Source organism: Eptatretus burgeri, chromosome 1 (genome assembly GCF_056783735.1).
Source record: "Eptatretus burgeri isolate ZD-2024b chromosome 1, Ebu_testis_v1, whole genome shotgun sequence".
Taxonomy (NCBI): Eukaryota; Metazoa; Chordata; class Myxini; order Myxiniformes; family Myxinidae; genus Eptatretus; species Eptatretus burgeri.
Window position 1 is genome coordinate 24,695,844 of NC_140961.1, and position 27,581 is coordinate 24,723,424.

The 27,581-nt window shown below is 47.2% G+C and overlaps 1 protein-coding gene across 1 annotated transcript in view; it reads right to left on the reverse strand.

Moving 5' to 3' along the window:
- Positions 1–27,581, reverse strand: part of EIF3I (eukaryotic translation initiation factor 3 subunit I) — an 83,628-nt gene that overhangs the window by 22,115 nt on the left and 33,932 nt on the right. Inside the window, exons 3-7 of the mRNA XM_085848959.1 lie at positions 26,309–26,401; positions 22,339–22,426; positions 18,243–18,308; positions 12,911–13,060; positions 3,627–3,754 (exon numbers count right to left, since the gene is read on the reverse strand). Of these exons, the coding sequence (XP_085705085.1) occupies positions 3,627–3,754; positions 12,911–13,060; positions 18,243–18,308; positions 22,339–22,426; positions 26,309–26,401 (525 nt within the window). The remainder of the gene's footprint in view (positions 1–3,626; positions 3,755–12,910; positions 13,061–18,242; positions 18,309–22,338; positions 22,427–26,308; positions 26,402–27,581) is intronic.

Below are 27,581 nucleotides of genomic sequence, written 5' to 3' on the forward strand. Positions count from 1 at the left end.
CCACAAAGGTGCCACCTCTCCCGACCCTCTCTCCTCTATCTCATCACTCCACCTCCAATCTTCAACTAACCTATGCCCCCTCTCTTATTACTCCCCACTGTACCTCAACCCAGCACCACACAGCCTTTTCTCCTCCTCATCCAGCCCTCTCCTCAAGCTCTTCTGCAATCCCCCCCCCCTTTCAATAACTCTCCTTTCCTCCCTCTTCCTATGCTCCCCCTTTCCTCCCCTCCACTGCACCCAAAACCTCCTCTCCTTCATTAACAGTGTGAACCTCAAACATCTGGGGCCTTCACTCTTATCTGACAGATTTTTACAGACGGGTTGCCACTGACAAACCAGACATAATCTGCTTTACAGAAACTTTCCTCCTTCAAGACATCTCTGACGCCCTAGTTTCTCTTCCTGGTTACTCCCTCCTCTGGGTATGACAGACCTGAGCCTCGTCCTGGCGGAGGAGTTGCTCTCTTCATCAAAGACTCTATTCCTCACTCTCCATGCACTGCCCTCTCAAACCCAAACCCTCAGGAATACCTCTGGCTATGGCTTCCCCTCCACTCCCACCTCATGTTTATATGTGTGTTGTACCATCCACCAAACAGTGATGACTCCATTTACACCTCACTCGCCGAAAACATGGACCAACTTCTGTCCTCTCATCTCAACTCTCTCTCTTCCTCAAAGGTGGTGACTTCAACTATCATCATGTCAGTTCGCTGGGTGTGGGTACCTCTCTCTCCTGGCACTTCAGCAAAAGACTTTTGTGACTCATTGGGACCGACTCAATCTGTCAACTTCCCGACCCGGATCTCAACCAACGGTACTCCGACCATCTCTTCTGGATCTGATTTTGACCAATTTCCCTGAAAATATCTGCTGCTCTTCCTCCGCTCCAATCGGTTCATCTGACCACGTGCTTATCAAAGTGGACATCTCTCTGGCTGTTATTAGAGAACCACCTCACCGCCGTCGAGTCTGGCATGTCACTCAGGCTGACTGGCAGGGACTTCAAGCAGCCATCAAACTTCTGGACTGGTCTCCCATCACTACTTCCTCCGACAAACTCGTCCTGGGAATTCTTCAAAAATAAACTGTGTCTGTGTCTGTGTCTCACACAGATTTATCCCATTTTGTCTTCAGTTGTCCAACCCATTCTCCCTCCCAAAGTATACTGAAGCCTGTGGCGAGGCAGCTGTCCTGAAACAACTTGCCTTCGCCTCATGGAAGGCTAATTCATCTGAAGGCAATCTCAGTTCTTTGCACAAAGCTCAGAACAAGTGTGTGTATACCCTGAGTAGAGCCAATAAACAACATCTTTCTCATCTCAAGTCTGAACTGTCTCCCTCCTCCAAATCCTGGTGGCATCGAGTCAAGTCTGTTTCTAGTGTATGTTCCCCCTCCCTTACCTCAAATGGCCTCACAGCTAACACTGCACGTGAAAAGGCTGAATGCCGAAACTCCGTGTTTGCTTTGAAATCTTGTGTCCCAAACCCTTCACTTTCTGTACCCACCTTAACCAATCGCACTCAACCGTCCCTGGACTCTGTGTCCGTTTCTCCTGACAAGGTGGAGAGCTTGCTGTCAAACCTCGACTCAGATTCTGCAACCGGTCCAGACGGCATCAGCCCACGTGTCCTAAAACCTGCTCCTCTGTTCTATTCACCCTCTCATTCGCTCAAGGTCATCTGCCATCTGCTTGGAAACCAGCAAACGTTACTGCCCTGCATAAAAAAGGTACAAAAACAGATCCCTGCAACTACAGACCAATCGGCCTTCTCCCAATCATCAGCAAGGTTATGGAATCCATCATCGCTTCAGACATTAAATCCTTCCTCTTCTCCAATGGCTTGATTGCCAATATTAATTTGGATTCAGACCAGGTCACTCTACCCTGGATATGCTGCTTCTGCGATCCCAACAATGGATGGAGGTACTCATTGCCAGACATGAAATAAGTCATATCCCTGGACATATCACGTGCCTTCGATACGGTCTGGTACCCTGCCCTGCTCACCAATCTCTCTTCCGATAGTATCCAAGGCCATCTCCACTCATGGCTCGCAGACTTCCTCTCCTGTCGCAGCCAACATGTGGCCCTTAATGGAGTTCTCTCATCCCCTCTTCCAGTCCAGGCTGGAGTTCCTCAAGGCAGCGTCCTGGGCCCTGTTCTTTTTCTGGTTTCATCAATGATCTCTCTGACTCTCTGGAAAATACTCTTTATCTCTTTGCTGATGACTCCACCCTCTGCCGTACCATCTATCATCCCTCAGACCGGCATGCAGCAGCCTTTTCACTCTCTGCAGATCTGGGTAAAAATCACAAGCTGGTCCAACATGTGGAATAAGTCTTTCAACCCTGACAGATCTCTCACTTTCAATATGTCTCTCCGAAAGGACCGTTTAGACCACCCCCCCCCCCTTCCACTCCCACCCCCCAATCTGCTTTCTCAACAATCCTCTTGAAGAAGTCCTTTTATTCAAGCTTCTGGGTATCACTATCTGCCATGATCTTTCCTGGGAAAGCCACATTTCCAAGCTGGCCTCCAAAGCCAGTCGCCGATTGGGCATCCTCTGTCATGCAAACTCCTTCCTTGGCACACCTGAGCTTGTGAACATGTACAAAGCTTTTGGCCGCAGCCTAATAGAGTACTGCTCTCCCCTCTGAGCTGGTGCTCCTGGCTCTCACCTTTCTCGGCTTCACGCTGTGGAAACCACGGCACTTTGGATCATTCATATCTCCCACGATGAGGCGGTGAGGCACCGCAGGCAGGCACCCTCAGTCTCTCACCGCAGGCAGGTCGGTGGTCTTTCTGTCTTCGACAGTCTCCTCTCCGGCCTTGCCCCCCCCCCCACCGCTCTGTCTGAGATATGTCCACAGCGCGCTCAAGGTCTGCCAGCAACCCCCTTATGGTAAAACTACCAAAATAAAGAATCACTGCTCACCTTCACCCTTTCATTCCTCTTTTTTCCCGACTTTGCAACAAACTCCTACACTCTCTTCAATCCCACTCATCCCTCCAGGTCTTCAAAAAGGCAGTTCACCACCATCTCTAGTCTTCCCCCATCCAAAACCTCGATCTTTTCTAACCCCGTTAATCCACGTCCTTCAAATTCCCTGCAGTGTCCATATTGTTTGCCCTGTGTACCCCCACCCCATCCTTCTCTCCCACAGATCGCCTCATATCTCTTCCCCACTGTTTTTTTTCCTTCCCTCTCCCACTCGTCTCCTGCTCCCCTTGAACGTTCTGTGTGTTAGCTCTCATACGAGCCTCAACAAAGATATTAAAAAAAAATAATAATAATAATTACTTTGGATTCTAGAATTCCATCATCCTATAACCCATCCACCCCCATCCTTCCATGGACCAATAGTCCAAGACAGAGATAAGAACCACCACCACCACCACCACCACCACCACAGCCAACCAATCAGTGGCTGAAAGTGTTTTGTAGCTTAATTCTACTCACAAAATTATTGTTTAGAAAAAAAATATTGTCATCAATATTCAGAATTATAATGGAAGGGAATTTTGGGAAGTTAAGCTAATTGGCATGGATTAACCAAAAAAATGTGAGTTTGCATACACAAGTACATCCACAAAAAGAATGGGTTTCCGTGCATCATACCTTCTTGCTATACTGGAGGAGCTGTCCATTCTCAAGGCCCACCACAATGTACTCTCCAAGCGAGCCCCATACTGCACTCGTCACCTTGGAGTCCTTGCACGGTATGGTCAGGTAAGGCTCGTTTTGCGCTGCAAGGGGAGAGACAGAGACAGAGACAGAGACAGAGACAGAGACAGAGACAGAGACAGAGACAGAGACAGAGACAGAGACAGAGACAGAGACAGAGACAGAGACAGAGACAGAGACAGAGACAGAGACAGAGACAGAGACAGAGAGAGAGAGAGATCAACACGTTTGTTTGGAAAACACACACTGCAAGATTTATTGCCAGCTGTGTGGGAGGCAAGTTATTTCTGGATTAGAGAATCTCTCCATTAAAATTGGCTTTCCATGTTTAATCGACCTTTTTCAACTGCTGAAGAAGAAAGAAATAGTTTTTTTTTTTTGAAAGCTCAAACTTTAGAACTTTCATTTTATTATTCTTTGTACTTTTGATCTTAAATCCAGAAAAAAAAATTTGAGAAAAAAAGAAAAGAAATGAAGTTCAACGAGAAGGGCACTCGGTGGACCGCATACCTCCGCCAGGAGAACATATCGGGCCCAATACATTTTTGAAATACAGTACTATATCATTTTAGCCCTATCTCTCAATGGTGAAGAATCACTTTAAAAATTCTAGAATCCGGATCCGGATTTTCACCAAAATCGAATCAGCTCATCCTTGTAACACACTGGACCTGTCCACAAAATTTCATCCGGATCAGTCCACAACTTTTTAAGATATCCTGTACACAAACAGACAGAAAGGGGTGAAAACATAACCTCCTTCACCTTCGGTGGAGGAGTTAATAAAAGCCCTGCTCACGCTATCTCAAATGCCTGCACAACCTCTCTTGCCCCCTCTTCATATTGTTGCAGGCCGGGGGTCGGGTGAGAAGACCACTAGGTGGGGGAAGCTATCTCGGTTCCCACCAGACTCCCCGGAATTGGAGGCCGTCGCATATGGATAATTCCGTGACGCGGCGGGTCGCTTAACTGACCGTGGACGCCAATAACTCAACCGCGTGACCTAGGGTCCTCCCGTCTATGGGTTAATCGGGTTACCTAATTAATCACGTGATTTAATTACCGGGGAACACACCCTCGGTACGCCTTGTCCGAACCGGATCACTCTACCGGACCGGATCACTTTACTGGATCAGATGCAGCCGAGCGACACTGCCAAGGACGTACCGGCTAAAAGGAACGGATCGTTGGGAATAAAGTCCCGGCAAAACTAGGATTCGGACCATGCTGAATCAATGGCAGAAAAGACAAAAATGAGCAGGGAACATTTCTCATGATAATTTATTAACAATGGACGAGGTATGGTGGGTGGCACGATCGAGATTTGTTGGGGTGTGTTGTGCAGAGATAGGGGAGAGAGGTGTGGTGCAGCAAATAAACAGGAAACTTACAAAAGCGACACAGAGCAGACTTAACGTGAGAATGATAACAATAATAATGATAACGATCTTCTGCAGTCTTACGTAACCAGACAGGCACCAGGACACACACACACACACACACACACACACACACACACACACACACACACACACACACACACACACACACACACACACACACACACACACACACACACACACACACACACACACACACACACACACACCGATGAAGAGGGAAAGGAGTTGAGGCTACGTTCTTGGTACCTTTGTGCTTGACAGCACGACGCGCCACTAATACGTTTCGGGGGGGGGGGGGGGGGAGTGCTCCGTAGTGTGGCACCCGACAACTGGCACGTCATCTCTGGCTTCAGAAAAGCGTGTGGAGACCGTGTTCGGGAAGGAGGGGCTTGAGTGGAGAAGGGGCGGAGTTCAGGGTGCGTGGACGGAGTGGTAGGCGGGACCAGGTAGGCGGGTGGGGTCGACGTGTGGGCGGAGATGAGGAGGCGGAGTCCAGACAGCAGGAGGCGGGTCGTGCCTAGAGATGAGGGCGAGGCCAGAGCGAGCGAAAGTGAGAGGCGGAGGGACCGCTCCTACCTTTATAGGACCTGCCGTGCAGGGGGAGAGGCCACCCCGAATCGAAACGTCATCACCTGAATCGGGTGCTCCGATTGGCCCCGACCCCTCACGTGGCCGACAAACTTTGGCCGGAAACCGTCTCACTTCGTTTCCGGCAAGGCCATCCCAGACAGTGGCAATACTCCTCTCCGACCCCACGACATGACACGAATCGCCCACACTGAAATTGACACGCGAATTGTCCTGCAAAAAACCCTGGGCCGCGCCCTGGCGAGCGACCGAGGGTCCCACATGCCCGCTCAGGCGTTCAACCAGCACCGATCAACGCGCTCACTCCGCACGCGCCAACGTGGCCCGCACTGTACATTCCTAGGCTCGATCGCAGCTTCGCTGGCCATAGATACGAGAAGACGTTCACCATCCGTGGAGAATCCGCTGCTGCCAGCGAGGACCGAAGGTACATCATTTTGATTAAATCCATGCATGTTTCGCGAGCGGCGTACGTATCTGCATTCGAGCACATTCTATACAGTGCGTGGGGTTCGGCCATGGCCCACGTAGTCAGTGCTCGCGTTCGCCAAATTCTGCGAGCGTGTGCACGGGGCGAACACCAATATGTGTCGGATATGGAGGTTGAAAATGAACGAGCCGCCTTCTACCTCGCACACTCATATCCCGCCCAACATGGCGTGGAGTCGCCTTTATTGGCCTCCGTATGCATTTCTTGCAGCATGGGTGTCGTGCTGGCTGTGTTTCCTGTGTTGTGGAAAACACCATCGGGTGGAAATTACCGCTGCGAGTGCGTTTGGCAGGCTGTGCTTTGTACGGAGGGTTGTGGGTGCAGTGTCTGCTTGGCCTTTGCTGAGGACCCATCTCACAGCGCCGGGCACACGTGGCTCAGATTTACCTCAGGAATAATCAGAAAAGAAGAGTAGGGCCAAAATGAAGAAAATTATGTAAGCAAACCGAGCTACGAGATCATCGCAACGCACACCCCAGTTGTCCCGCTAGACAAAAGGAAAGGGGCTATCTACACGTCTAATAATGGAATAACTGTCTTGGGACACCTATCTGTTGTGTGCATGCATTTCCAATAACCGCAACACTATGTATAGAAATATATATTTTTATATATACAGCCCTGGAAAAAATTAAGACACCACTGCAAAATTATCAGTTTTTCTGGTCGTCGGAAAGAAAGAGAATTCTGACAATATATGTATATATGATGTGTGTGTGATGCAGCAAGTGGCCTGGTCGCCTCTTACGACACAGGGATAAGGATTGGGTTTCGCAATGATTCCGGGCTGCCCTACACCCTCTCATAGCGCGGCCCAGCGCAAAGCTCCCATCCTCAAGCGATCCTCCAACCCAAGCCTCCGAGTGGCCGGATTACAGGCACACGCCACTACACCCGGTTATATGTATATGTGTATATATATATATATATATATATTGTTACGAATTTGCCGCCCGCCCAGTGTGCGAACAGCCGCTTTAACCAATCGTGGCCGTACGCCCACCGGACGGACAATTCAGTCGCGACTTTCCTGAACAACGCCGAAAACCAGTCACGGGTGTGCTCCAAGCGCACACCATGGCCTAGTCAACACTCTACCCGCGCGCAACAGGGTCAATTGCTGAATTATTGATATACTGAAGTATTCGAGCGGGCAGACTACCGAGAGACCGTACCTCAACGAAGGCCTGCTTGGACATGAACCGCTTAAGCGGTTCGTTCCGTTCTGGGATAACTGAGCGGTATATTATTGCGAGACCTCGCTGGACCTAATTCTTTTATCGGCTATTAAAAAGCCCGCTATTATTCCGAGAGCAATACGGCGGTTCGATGGGGAAAGAGGACACAACAAACGGGTTAACATTCACACAAGGACATTTATTTATAATGCACACCCAAACAGGGATGCAGGTATGCAATCAATGGGGGAAGGGGACAAGACACGAGCAATGTAAAGCACTACAACCGTCTATTATTATTTACAAGCACTTACACAGTTCTACTTGCGGGACATGGTGCCACAAAATTCCCTCAAATAAACCAAGAAAAGACCCCCTCAGAGACAAGGGGGTCAGACTGGACCCGTAGGCCTTTATTACGTGGGACTTGGCAGACCAAAGGAGTCCCACGAGACCGTTGCAGGTTACCTCCACCCTCGTGGTGCCTCGCCGGGCTCTGGTTCGGCGACCCTCGGTGGCCCTGCCCGTACTCCGCTGGACTCCGCCCGTGCCTTCAACGGTGATCCGGCTGGCGACTCCTCTCCGGCTCGACCAGCGCCCCCGTCGACCAACGAGAGGCTGACAGACTCCACTGCACTCCCAGACCGCAACTCCCAGACTATAGCTCAAATCCTCTCCCAGACCTCCACAACTCCACACCTCACTCACTCTCCTACCTCGTTCCGCGTGCCCTTTTTATCTCGGCGGGGAATCGCCCCTTTTTCTCCTGTGATCCGATTTCCGAGGCGAAGCTTTTACAGAGCGGACGTGCGTGAAATCACCGTCGCTAGCGCTCTCTGGCCTCTGACCTCCAAAGGCCCCTCCCCTTTTTCTCCTGTGATCCGATTTCCGAGGCGAAGCTTTTAGAGAGCGGACGTGCGTGAAATCACCGTCGCTTGCGCTAACAACGAAACCCCCCGCGTCGGTTTGCAGCGACGCTGTTCGCTGGGGGCTCGCCGTGGCTGGTGCAAAGATGGCGGCGTTTGCAGAGTTGAAGGTGAGGTGATGTTATTCGGGTGGGGGAGATGCGGTTTAGGAGATGGTGGGGAGATGTCGTTGTTATGAAGGCGGTGTGGAGAGGGTGGTTGGTGGTTGAAGTGGTTGGTGGGTGGCGTGGAGGAGGTGGTTGGTGGGTGGCGTGGAGGAGGTGGTTGGTGGGTGGCGTGGAGGAGGTGGTTGTTGGGTGGCGTGGTGGAGGTGGTTGGTGGGTGGCGTGGTGGAGGTGCTTGGTGGGTGGCGTGGTGGAGGTGGTTGGTGGGTGGCGTGGTGGAGGTGGTTGGTGGGTGGCGTGGAGGAGGTGGTTGGTGGGTGGCGTGAAGGAGGTGGTTGGTGGGTGGCGTGAAGGAGGTGGTTGGTGGGTGGCGTGAAGGAGGTGGTTGGTGGGTGGCGTGAAGGAGGTGGTTGGTGGGTGGCGTGGAGGAGGTGGTTGGTGGATGGCATGGAGGAGGCGGTTGGTGGGTGGCATGGTGGAGGTGGTTGGTGGGTGGCATGGAGGAGGTGGTTGGGGGGTGGCATGGAGGAGGTGGTTGGTGGGTGGCGTGGAGGAGGTGGTTGGTGGATGGGGTGGAGGAGGTGGTTGGTGGGTGGCGTGGAGGAAGTGGGTGGCGTGGAGGAGGTGGTTGGTGGGTGGCGTGGAGGAGGTGGTTGGTGGGTGGAGTGGAGGAGGTGGTTGGTGGGTGGAGTGGAGGAGGTGGTTGGTGGGTGGCGTGGAGGAGGTGGTTGGTGGGTGACGTGGAGGAGGGGGTTGGTGGGTGGCGTGGAGGAGGTGGTTGGTGGGTGGCGTGGAGGAGGTGGTTGGTGGTTGGCGTGGAGAAGGTGGTTGGTGGTTGGCGTGGAGAAGGTGGTTGGTGGTTGGCGTGGAGAAGGTGGTTGGTGGTCGGCATTGTGGTTGGTCGTTGGCGTTGTGGTTGGTCCAAAATAACGATAGTAAAGAAAAACGGCTAACTCAAAGATCACAGCCCGGGTGACACGAATAATTCCCATTAAACAACGGTGGGGAAATCTAACTGAACATGGATCGGCATAACTGAACTAAGGACCTATATGGTGTTCTGTGAATTTCCACAGCCGTAACAATATATATATATATATATATATATATATATATATATATATATATATATATATATATATATATACATATATACATACATATACATGATAATGCCATGTATGTGCTCAGGTGGTAACTGACCGAACTGATAACGCCTGCCTAACTGACCTGATATGACCTGACTGATTATAATCAGCCTGATAATTCTGATAATTATCTAATGACTGACCCGATTCTCTGAACCGATACGAAACTGGTTAGTTCCTGCACTTTTCATTCACTTGTGACAGCTTCTGACAATAAATTACATGCAACATCTTGTAATTAGCGCTGTGGGAAAAAGCTCTTCCGGGAGTTGCAGACGTAATGTGCGTCGTGGTGGTGATGTCACGGCATTCGTATCAAGTTGGAGAACGGCATCAATTATCATCATTGCACCTGACCGTATCCAGTGTTGACTCCAGATTGTGTTTGGTAAAATGAGCGCTTATCCCTCTCAGTTCCATGCTGTTAGGGCTGTTTGGGATACGGTTCCAGCAAAATCAACACTCATGGTTTGGAGTTGCACAGTCACTGATAGGTATATATATATATATATATATATATATATATATATATATATATATATATATATATACATTTACATATACATATATATATACATATACATATATATACATATACACATATATATATATATATATATATATATATATATATATATATATATATATATATACATTTACATATACATATATATATATTGTTGCGGATTCGCGCCCGCCGGCGTGCTGACGGCCATGTAACTCGAATCGCGGAACGTCGCCCACCGGATGAACAATCCAGTCGTGACCCTCTCGGACTAACGCCGGGAACCAGTCACGGGTGGACCTTTCGGTCTCACCGCGATCGAGCCAATCGGCCCCCGCGTGGGATAGGGTTGCTCGCCAAATTCGACCTACCTAAGTACCCACGCGGAGGGTAGACCGGGCGATCGCACCTCGCCGCAGGTCGACTTCGGACACGGGCCACTTAAGCGACCCGTTCTGTACTATCGGGATAACCGAGCGGTGTTATTCGTCGACCTCGACGGTTCGATTAATTATCGGGCGTATTCAGCCCACTACCAACCCTTTACGTGAAGCAAGATGAGGATTCAATGAAAGAAATGACGAAGCGAAGCAGGAAACAGTTCAACACAAAGCACATTTATTCGCGATGAACGGAAAGCACACATATTCAATTCCACCAAAAGCACATAGAAAAGAAGAAGAAACACAATGCAATTTTACACAAAAAGCAAATGCGACAATGCAGATCTAATACCGATTACGCGAGCACACGGCAACACTTATACAATTTTACTTCACAGACGGCGCCGACAACACATACCCAAAACCAAGAAAAAGAACACCCTCAAGGATGAGGCGGGCCTGAGGCCGAGACCGGGTCGGGCCTACCCGTCTGGTGATGAGACGCGGAGCGGCGATGGTGCCTCAACTCCGCGGGCCTCACGGGCAGTGTCTGGTAGGGGGTGGGAAAGGGGCCCCCTTGGTCGCACTATCTCAGCGCGGGGGGAAACAGGAGGGGGTTGCTGATGCTCGGGGGAAAGGAGGATTTTTACTCTGCCTCGAGTCCCGCGACGAGCGTCTCCACCTCGACCAGGTCGCGCCGTCGGCCTCCCTGGTGTGCAGCTCCCGGCACGACGCGAGCACCCCCTCGTCTGCCCTCGCCGCCTCTCCACAGCTCCGTCCTCTTCGCTCCGACTCCAACGCACACGACGACGACGACCAACTCCTTCTTGCTTCTTCTTCCCAACTCCACCGACTGCGAAGGCTTAACTCACTCGACTGACGAACGCGGCCGCTTATATCAGCCCCGTGGCTTCGCCTTTGACCCCCTGCCTTCGACCTTTCACCTCGCTCCCCATTGGCCCGAGAAAAAGTGGGCATGAATGCATTTTGATCCATAAATTTGCATATAGCGATCGCCCTCCAACGCCCTGGAGGCGGGGCCAAATCGCCCCTCGCTCACCGATTGGACGGAACAAAAGTGGGCGTGTGTCGTTTTTGATCCGTTTTTGGAGCGGAAAATCCGTGGTTTTGTACACGCTGTTCGGCGCGCGCCCTGCACGAGTCCAACACCGGTACCCACAAGCGGCGCAAGAACGGTGGCGATGCGACGGTTGCGAGGTGTGACGTGAAGCGGCGCCGCCGTGGGTGGTTGATGTTGTGGTTGGTGGTGGTAACAATGGCGGTTGGTCCAAAATAAAGATAGTAAAAGAAAAACGGCTATCCTGAAGAGTCGCAGCACGCATAAATGACATGTATTCCCACTAGACAACGGGTTTGGGCCTAACTACACATATACTTACCGAGATACCTCACACCTAAGGGACCTGAATGGTGGTTTGCGAATTTGGTAACCACAACAATATATTTAATTCATCAATCATGTACAAGCTGCACTTTTTTCCAGAGATATCTGATCAAAATTTCCGATGCGTATTATCCACGAGAACTGAAGTGAAAGCTCTTTCTCTAGATTTCTCGCACTGGCAAGACCAACCTCCCTTATTGGGTGCCTTACCTAAAAATGCAGTGCATTGTGGAATATCATGCAACATTTCAACCCTTTGAACACCAGCGGCCATTTTACTAGCCATAATTCAAACCTCCATACACCCGAGTGGCCGGTTTACCAGCCGCTATTCACACCTCCATATATCCGAGCGGACAGAATTTTCTCCAGGGAGCCAGGGTGGGGGAGCTGAAAGTCCAAGGAGGTCAAGGTTCAAAAGGTTAATGACATCCTAGTTTGAAGGTGATGAGTTGGCATAATTTATGCACGTGACATCAATGTCATGTCGCATTTCGGGTCAGAGTTGCTCCTTTTCTTTCATATATCCCTCCGGAGTGCAACCCCACTTCCGAACTGGTGGTCATCAGGGCAGAGTCAATGTGATCGTATGGCAAATAACGCTTGTTGTTCACAGGTCGTGCAGCATTTGCTGTTATGGGATTCCCCACTTAAGTTCCATCCATCATGCTCCCAACTTATCATGGACAGTATTCAACTCAAATTGTCAGCATCAAGCGTTTTAATAAACAATGTTTGCAATCAACTTAATCAAAATTAAATATAACATCTATGGTAAAAACTAAGACTCCATCCAGAGCACGGCATTAATTTCACCGACCTTCTGGAGGAGATTCATATTTCATCCAGGACGGAAAATTTAAAAAATACCCAGTCTGTAATAATACATGCCAGTGAGTGTGTGTGTGTGTGTGTGTGTGTGTGTGTGTGTGTGTGTGTGTGTGTGTGTGTGTGTGTGTGTGTGTGTGTGTGTGTGTGTGTGTGTGTGTGTTTCATGGCCAGCTTATAATTTTGGCTAAAGCTATTCAAAGTTTATATATATATATATTCAAAAATAAATAATAAATAGAATAAAGTGGACATCTTACTGATCTGATGAGAGTCGCGCATGTCAAATAGATGAATTAAACAGTCGTATCCCATCTGTTTGTCAGTGGAAAACATTATAATATTTCCACTGAAATCAAAGCCACATGTCCTCACTGCAGACTTGGTATCAAAAACATTGGTTTTCTTCCCTGCGGAGACAACATCAAAATTTTAACCGTAAAGTCATCTGCTCATGATGAAGCATCAAACGCATGACATTCAACCGCAAATTGCACGGAATATGCATGTCCATCCCCCCCCCCCCCCCATTTTTTGTGCACATTGTTGGGTGTGAGAGCCAACACACAGAACCTATAACAAGGAGAGCAGGAGACAAGAGGGGCGGGAGAGGGAAGCACAAAACAGTGGGGAACAGAGACATGAGGAGATCTGTGGAAGGGAGAGGGATGGGGCGTGGAACACGGGATATACAAGATGGACACTACAGGGACTTTCAGGAAAGAAAACAGAATGTGAAGGAGGTGGGTTTGGGGTCGATTAAGGGGGATTAAAAAAAAGATCATGGTTTTGAATGGGGGACGGTCTGAGATGGTGGTGAACAGCTGTCTTGAAGAACTGGAGAGAAGAACGAGATTGAAGAGAATGTGGAAGTTGGTTCCACAGATTGGAAAAAAAGAGGAATGAAAGAGTGAAGGTGAGCAGTGATTCTTGATTTTGGTAGTTTTACCAGAAGGGGGTTGTTGGTGGACCTTGAGCGCCCTGTGGAAATATAGGGTGGGGGAGAGAGCACAGACAGAGCGGGGGGAGGAGGTGGGGGGCAAGGCCGAAGAGGAGACTGTAAAAGACAGAAAGACCACAGACCTGCCTGTGGTGAAAGAGTGAGAGACCCAAAGACTCAGCCTCATCTCGGCAGACAACAATGATCATAAAAGCCTTGGTTCCCACAGCGTGAAGCCGAGAAAGGTGAAAAGCAGGAGCACCAGCCCAGAAGGGAAAGCAGTACTCCATCAGGCTGCAGATGAAACCTTTGTACGTGGTCAGGAGCTCAGGTGTGCCAAGGGAGGACTTTGCATGACGGACGAAACGTTGTTTTGTTGCACAACGGAACGAAAAGAAACATTGCAACAGTGGGACTTGTTAGATGCAGGATGAAGGAAAGGTCAAATTGATGTCTTTTGAAGAAGAAGAAGAGTGAATTATGATATAATACACAGAACCAAACATGTGAAAGAGGAAGTTGAAACATTTTAAGAGACTGTTTGTTTTTGTATTATAAAGATTAGGTAAGATTAGATAAAGGAAAGGATGAACGAAAAAATAATGAAGGAGTATGGTGAATGTGGATCAGCAAAAGTAGAAGTACGATGGTGGATCAACAAAAAAGGGAGGAGGAAGAAGAGGAGGTGGAGAAGTCACGTGGTTACGGAGGGTATGAGGTGAGAAGGGAAAATAATGCTTCCTCTTCTCCAATGGCCTGATTTATGATCATCAATTTGGATTCAGACCAGGTTACTCGAACCTGGATATGCGGCTTCTGCTCGCCCAACAATGGATGGAGATCCTCAATGTCAGACATTAAATCAGAGCAATCTCATGAAACACCGTTTGCTTTCAATATGGTCTGGCACCCTGCCCTGCTCACCAAACTCTCTTCCTATGGTATCCAAGGCCATCTCCACTCATGGCTCGCGGACTTCCTCTCCTGTCGCAGTCAACGTGTGGCCCTAAATGGAGTTCTCTCATCCCCTCTTCCTGTCCAGGCTGGAGTTCCTCAAGGCAGCGTTCTGGGCCCTGTTCTTTTTCAGGTTTTCATCAATGATCTCTCCGACTCTCTGGAAAATCCTCTTTATTTCTTTGCTGATGACTCCACCCTCTGCCGTACCACCTGTCATCCCTCAGACCGGCAAGTAGCAGCTTCTTCACTCTGCAGATTTGGGTAAAATCACAAACTGGTCCAACACGTGGAACATGTCTTTCAATCCGGACAAATCTCACACTCTCACTATGTCTCTCCAAAAGGACTGTCTGGAAAGCCACCCCATCTACTTTCTCCACAATCTTCTGGAAGAAGACCTTTCTTTCAAGCTTCTGGGTCTCACTATCTGCCATGATCTTTCCTGGGGAAGCCACGTTTCCAACCTTGCCTCCAAAGCCAGTCGCCGACTGGGAATCCTCTGTCGTGCAAAGTCTTTCCTCAGCCCACCTGAGCTCATGACCACATACAAAGCTTTCGTCTGCAGTCTGATGGAGTACTGTATGGTATTCCCACCTCTCACCTTTCTCGGCTTCACACTGTGGAAACCAAGGATTTAGGATCATTGGCATCTCCCGCAATGATGAGGATGAACATCATCCCCCCAGGAGCCCCCAGCGAACAGCGTCGCTGCAAACCGACGCGGGGGGTTTCGTTGTTAGCGCAAGCGACGGTGATTTCACGCTCGTCCGCTCTCTAAAAGCTTCGCCTCGGAAATCGGATCACAGGAGAAAAAGGGGCGGGGCCTGTGGAGGTCAGAGGCCAGAGAGCGCAAGCGACGGTGATGAGGATGAATCTTTGGGTCTCTCACTTTATCACCACAGGCAGGTCGGAGGTCTTTCTGTCTTCTACAGTCTCCTCCCCCCTCCCCCCTTTGCTCTGTCTGCAATATCTTGCCCCGCACATTTCCACAGGGCGCTCAAGGTCTGCCAACAACCCCCTTCTGGTAAAACTACCAAAATCACGAATCACTGCTCACCTTCACTCTTACATTCCTCATTTTTCCCGCCTTTGGAACAAACTCCCACATACCCTCTAATCCCACTTTACCCCCAGGACTTCAAAACAGATGTTCACCACCATCTCTTATCTTCCTCCATCCAAAAGCATGATCTTTGCTACCCCCGTTAATCCATCCCAAACGCACCTCTTTCAAATTCCCTGCTTTCCTTCCTGAAAGTCCGTTATGTCCATCTTTGATTCCCCGTGTTCCCCACCCCATCCCTCTCCCTTCCACAGATCTCCTAATGTCTCTGTTCCCCACCGTTTTGTCCTTCCCTCTCCTGCCCCTCTCGTCTCCTGCCCCCCTTGTTGTGCGTTGTGCGTTAGCTCTCACACGGGCCTCGACAATGGATACAAAAAAGTAAAAAGATAAATTATAATTGTGTTTTTTGTGATATACAATTTAAGACATGAAACAGAGGGTATTGGAGGAATTTTGGTGGAAAAAAAAACACAAACCTGAAGGTGGTAAGTAGAACAAAGAATAACACGATCGTGCACACAAAGGAGTTGGGTCGGCCTCAAGGAAACCCCATATGAAAAGACTGACGAGTACTCGCCAATTAGCACAAGTTTTACAACGAAACCAAACTGCAAGCACACAGTAAACACGGAGACAACAAAATACCATCCAAAACACGACAAAAATAAAATAACAACACAACGACCGGAAAACATATCTTTGAGAAGGTCGTTAACGACCCTGAGGGACACCGCCGTAACTGAAATACTGCACACTTACTCAAATACTGTGTGCAGCAAAGCAATCAAAAATGCACTTTCCCAGTAAATGCGAGCAGAATTTAACAGCCTGCCGATTCAATGTAACACAGCAACGACTTCTTCGTGAGACGGGTCAGCATTTCCTTATCCTGGAAACAGACCAAGACCGAGGCTCGGAATCCCAGTCCTCGCCGACGATTGCATCATCTAACAGGGTCGCTGACGACAACGAGCCGCCATCCCTCATGTCTCGTGCAATAATGTGAATTTGGTCGGATAACAGAAAATTATTATTATTATTATTATTAATTATTATTATTATTTTGTGAGCAGAGAGGACATCTGACTGAATATCCCCCTGTAAAGAACAATGTACTTGTGATGCAGTACTGCGTCCCCACGAGCGAGGCCAAAGCCAGAGGGAGACAAAGTAATATTTGCCTCTGCTGCATTATAACTGCCACGTTTTGGGAAGGTGCAAATTGGTGTGATCATTCATCCCCAGCACACAAATTGCCTATTATGGCACATCCAAGCTCTTCGGTTTGTGTTGCAAGAGTTTAAAAATGAATAAATAAATAAATAAATAAATAAATAAATGTTTGCACCGTGCAACCGTCGATGTCATGTACCGCCCACTGCGGCCGTGAATCGTGTACCGACGTGCGCCTGAACAAGTGACGGCATTTTGAGCAGCAATAGACTCCCTCATTGTCTTTAACGTTCAATGGCCTTTTCATCACCTCCTCTTGCACGTTATTTATTTATTTTATTTTTTCGCAATTTCGCCGAGCACAGCGTGTGGCTTACACTCACCCACCTCCGAATTGAAGGAGTTCCAAATGAGATTTGTACATTTTAATAGAGGGACAAAACCTACTGTGCTTCGGTTGCATTACGGACGACACATGAGCTTTCTTTTTGGTTGGTCCCATGGTTAGGACATCACTATGATCAACATTACCAATCACAGTGTTCCGTTAAAAATCTTCAAAGGACAATTTGCATTTTCGAAACATTCACAACGATCTGTTGTCACACAGAGTTACGACGATGAAATTACACATTGTGCTTTCAAATCAAACCCCCCCCCGCCTCATCCATGGAAGGTGCATGAGATGTTTGTGCAATTCACAAGTCATAACGACGGCGATTAGCTGGAACAGCTACGATAATTGTGCTTTGCGTGCTGTGGGACTCGCTGTGCTCTGGAGCGCAATGACGGATCGGGTTGGAATGGGGGTGGGGTGCATTGTAATATAGTGGAGCATCACCATTTCAGCCCTCCGTTATTAGTGTTGCAAGTTTATAGCTACCGATACATCAACGCTACCGCCCGGTGCAGCGTTGGCAGCTATTCAGAAGTCGCGTGCAATCAAAACGTACCCGACTTCAAATCTTTCCACCGAAACATCGATGTCACTGAATATCTCTACCAGTGATCATTTCACCCTCCCGTACCTCTCGGTATCTACTTGCAGGTTTCTACGTTTCTTTCCCTCCTGGTCATTCATCCCCTTGTCGCATCCATACGATGGCCCACAGCCAATGCGATACCTCCTACCCAACGTCACCTCGCTCGTTTTGCTGTCAATAAAGGAAATTTTCATCGTCGATGTAAAATGATCTACTAATACAAGTAGTAAAGGTGAGCTTCTGTCTCATGCTCAATAAATACAATGGATCCACTTTGACATGCCCATTCACAGACATGTGGGTAGGGAAGGGAAGGGTCGGGGTGGGGAATGGAAACGTCACGACAGCCAAAAAACACCCTGCTGGGAAGGGGGATGGTGGGGAAGCAAGTTTCCTTGCTCGTGGAGTGAAGAGTTGCTTCGATGTCAAAGCACAATCATTTTTGGGACAAAAAGTAAAAAGGTGCAATTCGTTACCTGTTTCGCAATCCCAAAGGCGGCACGTGTTGTCTGCCGCACCTGTGAGCACCTTCTTTGTGTCCCCTGTGTGGTTTAAAGTTTTTGCAAGTTATGGATGTACATTGGGAGGGCAGTGAAAAGTGCATACTGCAACTATTAAAAAAATAATAATAATTCAGATTCCATCAACTACGACAGTCGGTGTCGAATGAAACTTGGCCACGAATTACCCAAGCGTTTCTAAATGGCGGCAGCAGCATACGATTGGTTGACCTGAACAACATTATGAGGAAGAAGACGACGACGACGACGACGGCTATTTTGGCAAAGTAAAAATCTTCGCCAAAACAGAAATCACAAATCGCCGATATCATGAATATTCGAATTGCGGACAATTTTTATCAGCTTCATTTACATCAAAATGTTGAGTATGGCACTTGGGAAGCAACGTTCATCTTCAGCCCTGGAGTTTATGTCACCTGTATATGATCCGTGCAATCTTGTTACGTGATGACGACTATTCACCAAAGACGGGCGATCGAGTTTCCTGCGCAAGGTTTCAGGCCGTTCGGCCCGTCGTTAACGATCCCCACGAATGTAAACGTGTCAGTTTTATAATCTTGCACATCATCATCGACAAATAACCACGAAGCTGGGAAATGATCGACGACAGAAATTCCGCTAAATGTTCTTGGAGTCACCACAATGATTCAGAATGCTTTCAGTGCAACACAACGACCCTGATGTCCACATAACGAATACGCCATTCCACATTCACAGCAGATTGAAAAGATGTTGATGTAATGGTGGCAGGGAAAGCATAGAAAGTCTTTCCACCCTGTTATTCCTGGTCTCCATTACTCCTTCCCATCCTCAGCTTCCTTCTAACTCTCTTCTCTCTCCTCTCACTCGCTTAGAATTCCTCCACCCACTCTGTCTCCCACCTTTTTCACCTTCAGCCAATGAAAGCACCCAATGGCATTTGCTTATTTGACCCTACCATACAGACTACTCGATCGAACATGAGGGCCAAAAATCCAGCAAACTACTCAGCCAGACAGCATGAATAAGATGACGAGGAACGTTTGGGGATGGGGGAGAAAATAATTCATTACCACTGCCACCGAAAGGTGAACGGAGGTCATGTTTTCACCGCTGTATGCGTCTGTGAACGCGATATCTCAAAAAGAGTTGTGCATGGATTCAGACGAACCTTGATGGAAACGTTGGGTGTGTGACGAGGACAAAATGATTCGAATTTGGTGAAGATCTGTATCCACATCCAGATATGACAATTTAATTTTTTTTGAGCGATTCTTCACTGTTGAGAGATGGGGCCAAAAATGATAGGCAGCACGCCATTTCAAAAAGTTGACGGGTTGTGACAAAACTTGGTGGTTGAGTTGGATAGGTGACGAGAACAAGCCGATTAGATTTTGGAGGTCGGGATCCAGATCCGGCCCATCAGTGGGATGCAAAATGTAAACTGTTCAGCCTGGCGGAGGTATGTCGTCTCGTTCAGGAATAGACAGGTTCCTTTAATCTTTCCAAAGGAAGGTCGCGACTCACAAAAGATTACGACCGTTTCAGTTAACATACAATTTGTTCCTTTTCATACCAATAGAAGACAGTTGGGACCATTGAAAGTCAGGTGCATATAAACTGCCAGATGGTGAAATTCCATGGAAACCTTTGAAAGTGCAAGACGACGACAAGGAGATTTAATATACTTTTTACATGATAAAGGACATCAGGAGATGATCTATAGGTTTACAAAATATGTGATTAAAACCCGGGGTGACAGCATGATGAAAACAAATGCTCGATGGGATGACGAAGAGAAAATGGCCAATCCTTCAAACAAGAGACGACATTGTTCCACCAATTGCAAGCTCAAAATATCTATCTATCTCTCTATCTCATGTATATATATATATATATATATATATATATATATATATATATATATATATATATATATATATATATATATATATATATATATATATATATATATATATATATATGAACATATACAGCTCTGGAAAAAAATAAGAGACCACTCCAAAAATTTTTTTAATCAGCATCTCTCCATGTATGGCAGCCATTCCATTCCAGTGTCTGTTGAATTCCCACACAGGCACACCTCATTCTACTCCGTGAGGTACTGATTCGGTGATCACTTGAACCGAATCTTATTTAACAAGGAAAAGTATAAAAACCACTGCTGTGGTCATCACTATCCTCTTGCAATAGGACCAGCTGGATGGCAAAAACAGTGCTAGTAGAACCTCAAAAGTAATTGGAATCAAAAAAATAACTATTGTCCATTCCAAAATAGTTGAAAATAAAAGTTTTGAGTGAGGAAAAGAAGGGTTCAATTCTGGCTTTACTGGCAGAGGGATACAGTGAGCATCACGTTGCTTCCATCCTTAAAATTTCAAAGACGGCGGTTCATAAGAACAAGGTCAAGCAGCAGACATTGGGGACAACAAAGCTACAGACTGGCAGAGGGTGAAAACGACTTTCCACTGACCGGGATGACCGCCAACTCATTCGAATGTCACTCAACAACCGTAGGATGACATCAAGTGACCTACAAAAAGAATGGCAAACGGTAGCTGGGGTGAAGTGCACGGCGAGGACGGTTCGAAGCAGGCTCCTAGGGGCAGGGCTGAAGTCGTGCAAAGATAGAAAAAGCCCTTCATCAATGAGAAGCAAAGAAGAGCCAGGCTGAGGTTTACAAAAGACCATAAGGATTGGACCGTAGAGGACTGGAGTGAGGTCATCTTCTCTGATGAGTCCAATTTTCAGCTTTGCCCAACACCGGTCGTCTAATGGTTAGACGGAGACCTGGAGAGGCCTACAAGCAACAGTGTCTCACACCCACTGTGAAATTTGGTGGAGGATCGGTGATGATCTGAGGGTGCTTCAGCAAGGCTGGAATCGGGCAGATTTGTCTTTGTGAAGGACTCATGAATCAAGCCACGTACAAGGTTGTCCTGGAACAACACTTGCTTCCTTCTGCTCTGACAATGTTCCCCAACTCTGAGGATTGGTTTTTCCAGCAGGACAATGCTCCATGCCACACAGCCAGGTCAATCAAGGTGTGGGTGGAGGATCATCAGATCAAGACCCTGTCATGGCCAGCCCAATCTCCAGACCTGAACCCCATTGAAAATCTCTGGAATGTGATCAAGAGGAAGATGGATGGTCACAAGCCATCAAACAAAGCCGAGCTGCTTGAATTTTTGCGCCAGGAGGGTCATAAAGTCACCCAACAGCAATGTGAAAGACTGGTGGAGAGCATGCCAAGACGCATGAAAGCTGTGATTGAAAATCAGGGTTATTCCACAAAATATTGATTTCTGAACTCTTCCTAAGTTAAAACATTAGTATTGTGTTGTTTAAAAATGAATATGAACTTGTTTTGTTTGTATTATTTGAGGTCTGAAAACACTGAATCTTTGTTGTTATTTTGACCAGTTGTCGTTTTCTGCAAATAAATGTTCCAAATGACAATTTTTATTTGGAATTTGGGAGAAATGTTGTCAGTAGTTTATAGAATAAAACAAAAATGTTCATTTTACTCAAACACATCTATCTATAAATAGTAAAACCAGAAAAACTGATAATTTTGCAGTGGTCTCTTCATTTTTTCCAGAGCTGTATATATATATATATATATATATATATATATATATATATATATATATATATATATATACATATATATATATATATACATATACACACACACACACACACACACACACACACACACACACACACACACACACACACACACACACACACACACACACACACACAAAATATTCTCTGCATCCTTCTAAAATATGGTTAACATCTAAAATCCTTGCATCTCTGTCGTTATAACGTATAATTAGCTTTATTGAACTGGGTTGGATGTGCTGCAATCATTATCTTCAATGAGCATTGTGATCGTTTGACCCCAAATACTCAACCTCACCTTATATTACTTTGCACCGTTGGATAAATAAGAGCTTTGTTGCGCTTTCGGTGGCCAGAGGTATTACAATCCACTGGAAAATATCAAACTCGTCAGGTGTACTGAACCAAAAACAAAGGATACAATCAACATCAACACACCAAACGGCACCGGTGTGACCATTGTAGGAGCCGAGCCTTTCACCATTGAGCGAGTACCAAACATTCACCACCTGTCGACCATGCAAGAAAAAAAAACGCAAAAAGAGTTAACTTTTGAAATAAACAAACAAAGCACGACTAAATGACTCCCACATGTTTCCCCGAGTACATCAGAAATAAAATAAAATGCCGCTTCACTTGCATCCTGCAAAGATGCATCCAAAAGAAATGTTATCAAACCAGGAACGTCCTTCGGCTTCGGCTTCAGAAGTATGACAAAGTGGAGTACAATTGCATCTGTGGGCCTTTGTGTTTCGTTAAATGAGCATAAGGTAGTGGTGTGTCCATCCATTGAAGGCCATGTGACGCACGCTTTGTATGCCTAGTGTTGGCTTAATGGTTAGGGTGGTGGGCTTGGGATCCGAGGATCCTGAGTTCAAATCCCACTTGACTGTTGAATTAATAGCAGGTGGGGTTGAGTCTGCCTGTCATCCTTCAGAGGTCGGCAAAATGAGTGCCAGCTTGCTGGTATCCTGTGTCGGAGTGGTGACCCATCCAGGATTGTGCACAGTAGCCAAGGAGACTGCTTTGGCAGCACGAACGCTCTGCACAGAGTATGTTTCAATGGATGGACGCACCCTTTGACAGACTTGTGCGCAACATATAGAACACCATGGAGGCATCTTACAACCTCAGACATTTGCCAAAATAAAAAAGAAGCTCAAGCAACGGTTTCCAGCACGCACGCACGCACGCACGCGCACGCACGCACACGGTTGTTCGGACATTCTGAAAACTATTGTGTTTCATGTATTATAAATTGAGCATCATATTTTTCTACCACTGATGTTCAATTTGGAGAAACTCGCTTTGCAATTCAGGAGACTCACATCTTGGATATTCGTTTTCACCCACCGGACGGTCATAAATGTCTCCAGGCTTGTTAAAAATCGAAACAGTTACACGCTTCATTAAAGTGTGTCCACGTACTTCAACCCGTCTCCTGCAAAAGGAGGCTCGTACAACTTTCTGGCATTTGTATTTCATTCCATAATGCGCCGACTCAAGCTGTTCACGGAGCCGCAAATCTTGTTCAGTCATTCTATCCACAGCGTGTACTGACACTCGCGATCACGATGCAATCGGAGTTTGACCAGTTCCAAGGAGCAGACATGCAAATGCACGTGTAAATCTCCAGGAATGGCAGTGGGCACAGATGGTGAGGAAAAGTCAAGAATGAATACGCGTGACTTTCAAAATGAAGTATAAATGCTAATGAGACCTTCACGAATGCGCCGTGTGTGCGCTTTCAGCGACTCGGCTCTGCTCGTACGAGCACTTTTAACTTGCCGTTGCGAGCGCGAAACGTGCAAGTCAAATAGTCTTCTTAACACAATTTTCACCATTTAAACTGAAGAGCGGCAGTTTTAAAATGGTCACTCGTAATTGTTCTGTTCCTGAATGCAAATCAGACTGACGAGAATATGCAAAACAGGAGAAATATCCGTGGATGAGACCGAGACGTGTTGAGGTCTTATAATTTCCTGTTAGTACAAGTGAGCGGCCGCAGTGGACACGCACGCAAGCACGTGCCTCCTTTTAGCAATGAATGTCAAAAATCGAGTGCAATTTCTCTTGAGGCCCCGGAACGAAAGCAAATATATTTATTACAGTCTGAAATCCTCACTTACTGTCCAAACTCTCTGAACATGGCATCCAAGGTCAACTCCAGACGTGGCTTACTGACTTCCTCTACTCTCACAGCCAACGTGTGACACTCAACGGAATCCTTTCATCTCCTCTCCCTGTCAAGGCTGGACTCCCTCAAGGCAGTGTTCTGGGGCCAGTCCTATTCCTGATAATCATCAATAATCTATCCGACTATCTGGAAAAATCCTCTTCATCTATTTGTTGACGACGCCACCCTCTGCCGTGACATCCCTCGTCCTTCAGACAGGCAGGCTGCAGCCTCTTCCCTCTCTTCAGACGTTGACAAAAAAAAAAAAAATCACAAGATGGTCAAAAACTTGCAATATGTCTTTCAATCCTGACAAATCTCTCACACTCACGATCTCTCTCCAAAAGGACCGTCTGGCAAACCCTCCTATCTACTTGATTAACAATCCTGTTAAGGAAGTTCAGTCATTCAAACTCCTGGGTCTCACTATCAGCCATGATATTTATTGGGCAAACCACATTTCAACGTTTGCCCCCAACTGGGCACCCTCCATCATACAAAGTCCTTCCTTGGCACACTTGAACTCCTATCCACTTACAAGGCTTTCATCCACAGCTTGATGGAGTACGACTGCTCTTCCCGCTGGGATGGCTCCCCTCCTCACATCTTTCACAGCTTGATGCCGTGGCTTATCACTTCACCATGGCAGGCACGTTGGTGGTCTCTCCGTATTCTACCACCAACTTTCTGGTCTTGCACCCTCTGCTCCTTCGGTGCATTGTCCCCTCCTCCCGGTTTCTGCGGGGTTTACACAGTCTATGTCAACCCCCTTCTGGTGAAGTATACCTAAAATCTAGGATCACTGCTCACCTCCACTCATTTGGTCCTCTTTCTTTTTTCCAATCTGTAGAAACAACTTCCACATTCTCTTCAATCTCATTCTATCCTCCTGTTCTTCAAGACAGCTGTTCACCACCATCTCAGACCGTCCCCAATCCAAAACAGTGATCTTTTCTGCCCTCGTTAACCACCCACACACCCATAATCGCTCCTCCTTCCAACTTTCTCATTTTCCTTCCTGAAAGTTTCCTTCGATATCCATCTTGTCCACCCCATGCATCTCCTGCATCCCATTACTCCCCACACCCATTGTTTGTCCAAGTCTGCTTCTATCTTGACCTTTGGCTCTGCAGTTAGTGTTTCCTTCCTCTCTCCACTGTTCCTTTCATCCTGTTGCGTTCTGATCTGTTAAATGTACTCATACTACCTCTTCCATGAGCCTCAACTATGTACAGTATACAAAAGCTATATACGTAAAAAAATAATTTAAAAACCATACCCTGTACAGTGCACATTCACAATCCCAGATATGTCCTTCCCATTGGTGTTCGGTAGCACCCAAATCAGATGAAGGATCTTCCGCAGGAAAATCTACCTGATGCATCCAAACTCTAATGCAAGTATAACTGGCACAAGCTTTGCGTATTTTCATGTGAAGATGGCCGCTGCCGAAGAGTTGGTCACCGTTACTTGGTAATGATGCATCGCATCACCTTTCCAATTGTAGACGTCCATTAAATAAATCACCAGGCTTGCCATGGTCATGGGATTATTGAACCTCCTACAAGGTTCAAAGTCCATTCACCAGTGGCGATACATCGGGGGGGGGGGGGGGTGTGCAGCACGCGCCCGTCCACTCGGGCCTTGCACCAGCCCACATGGTCAGGAGTCGCAGTACAGGCAGCTGCCAATCATGGTACTTCGAGAAATTACCAAAAGTTACTTTTCTAAGTATTTTCAGCTTCTTTCAGAAGCTTCAAGCCATTAAAGGTAACAATCCTTATCTGGCTCACACGATACGAGATATACTTTACAGTGCTCTGAACACCGTTGTTTTTCCGCATGCATGCCAAACCTTAAAGGGCGGATTACGTGATTTTGAGTCATGTATTAGTAACTGATGAGAAAATAAAATGCCACCTGCTGGCCATCAAACACTTACCATGCATGGCCCAATGATGTTATGGCTCCATTATTAATGGAAGCAGACAGACAAGTACACACACGCGCAATTGTGGCGCTCAAATTGGTGAGAATTTTCCAATGAAAATCCTGTTGAAATTGCTGCACACAAATGGTGGGCATCAAAATTGTCGAGTGTCGACTGCGTTGATCCGTTGCCTCAATAGTGCCAGATGCTCAAAGTGGAGTACGCACACATCCATGTTATCCTGCCAGGCTAGCAAACAATACAGCATATAAAAGCAAAGCAAACCTGATCCTTGGCGCAAGAGAAAAGTAGGTCTCCGTCTCTGTTGTACTTGATCTGAGTGATGGATCGCTCGTGCCCTTGCAGCAAAATCGGTTTCTGCCCGGAAAGATGAACACAAATCAATGTCCCTTCAAAATACAAAAGTTAACCACCTTATTCAAAACAAATCTACAACAATAAGTGTGTGTGTGTGTGTGTGTGTGTGTGTGTGTGTGTCTCCTGCATAACTCTCAAACCATGAAACCTTGTGGCCCGAAACTTTGCATGCATACTAAGGGAACTCCAAGGAGGTGCGTGAATAAAAACTGGGTATTTGGGTAAATTTAAACACCTCTTTTGAAGATAATAAACGGCTTATCCTTGGCCAGCCCAAACTCACCTCGTCGGGGTCTTAGCCACCATTTTGATTCCGGCCTACTAAAAATGCCTTGCATTGGAAATACCATCTACTCTCATGGACCAATTAAAGTCCATTAATGAACTATGATTTTTTTGAGGATCGGATATCATGGACGAAAGTGTTGAAACCTGCAGTGACACCTGAAAATGTCAAGAAATTACCGATTCTTATAACCAATTGTACGGAAGGCTACGTTTCCACCTTCTCCATATTTACACAAGAACATGTGAAATTGCCAAAGCATTAAACTTAACTTTTTCTCCTGTTCCAACAATTATATTGAGTGAAGAAAAGATGAAAGGATATGCCCGAAGTGTAACTTCATCAAGTACCACGAAAACCATTTTAAAGCAGGTGAAAGCTCCCACGGCGCAAGCAGTGAGCATGGCGACCGCGGTTCAGGTCTCCATGGGGAAACCCCCGGAGTTTGGAAGGCAAAATAAATTAGAGGATTAGAATGAGTAAAGCCAACTACGAATTCAAGAGAGAATTGAAAATCGTTTTCAGTGGCTGCAGAACAATGCATCCCCACTCCACCGCAGGATGGATGAGAGGTACACACACTCGCTCTGAGCTGTCTCGCCTGGGTTTGAATCTCAACCCAGCTGTAAACTGTCATCCTGGTGTTTCACAGGCAGGGTGATAAATCGATGTGCGTGTCGTCCCTCGGGTGGACGTTAAATCGGGCGACGCATCTGCCAGAATTAGTTGGTGGACATTAAACATCCCTTTGCGGTGTCCTTCGCAAAGAGTAGGGGAGCTATCCCTGGCATCCTGCTCTCACCTACAGGGGCACTGCATCAGCAGCACTGCCACACCGTCAATGATGCCACTCACAGCCTTGTGCTGCACGGGAAAACAAGATGACCAGACTCC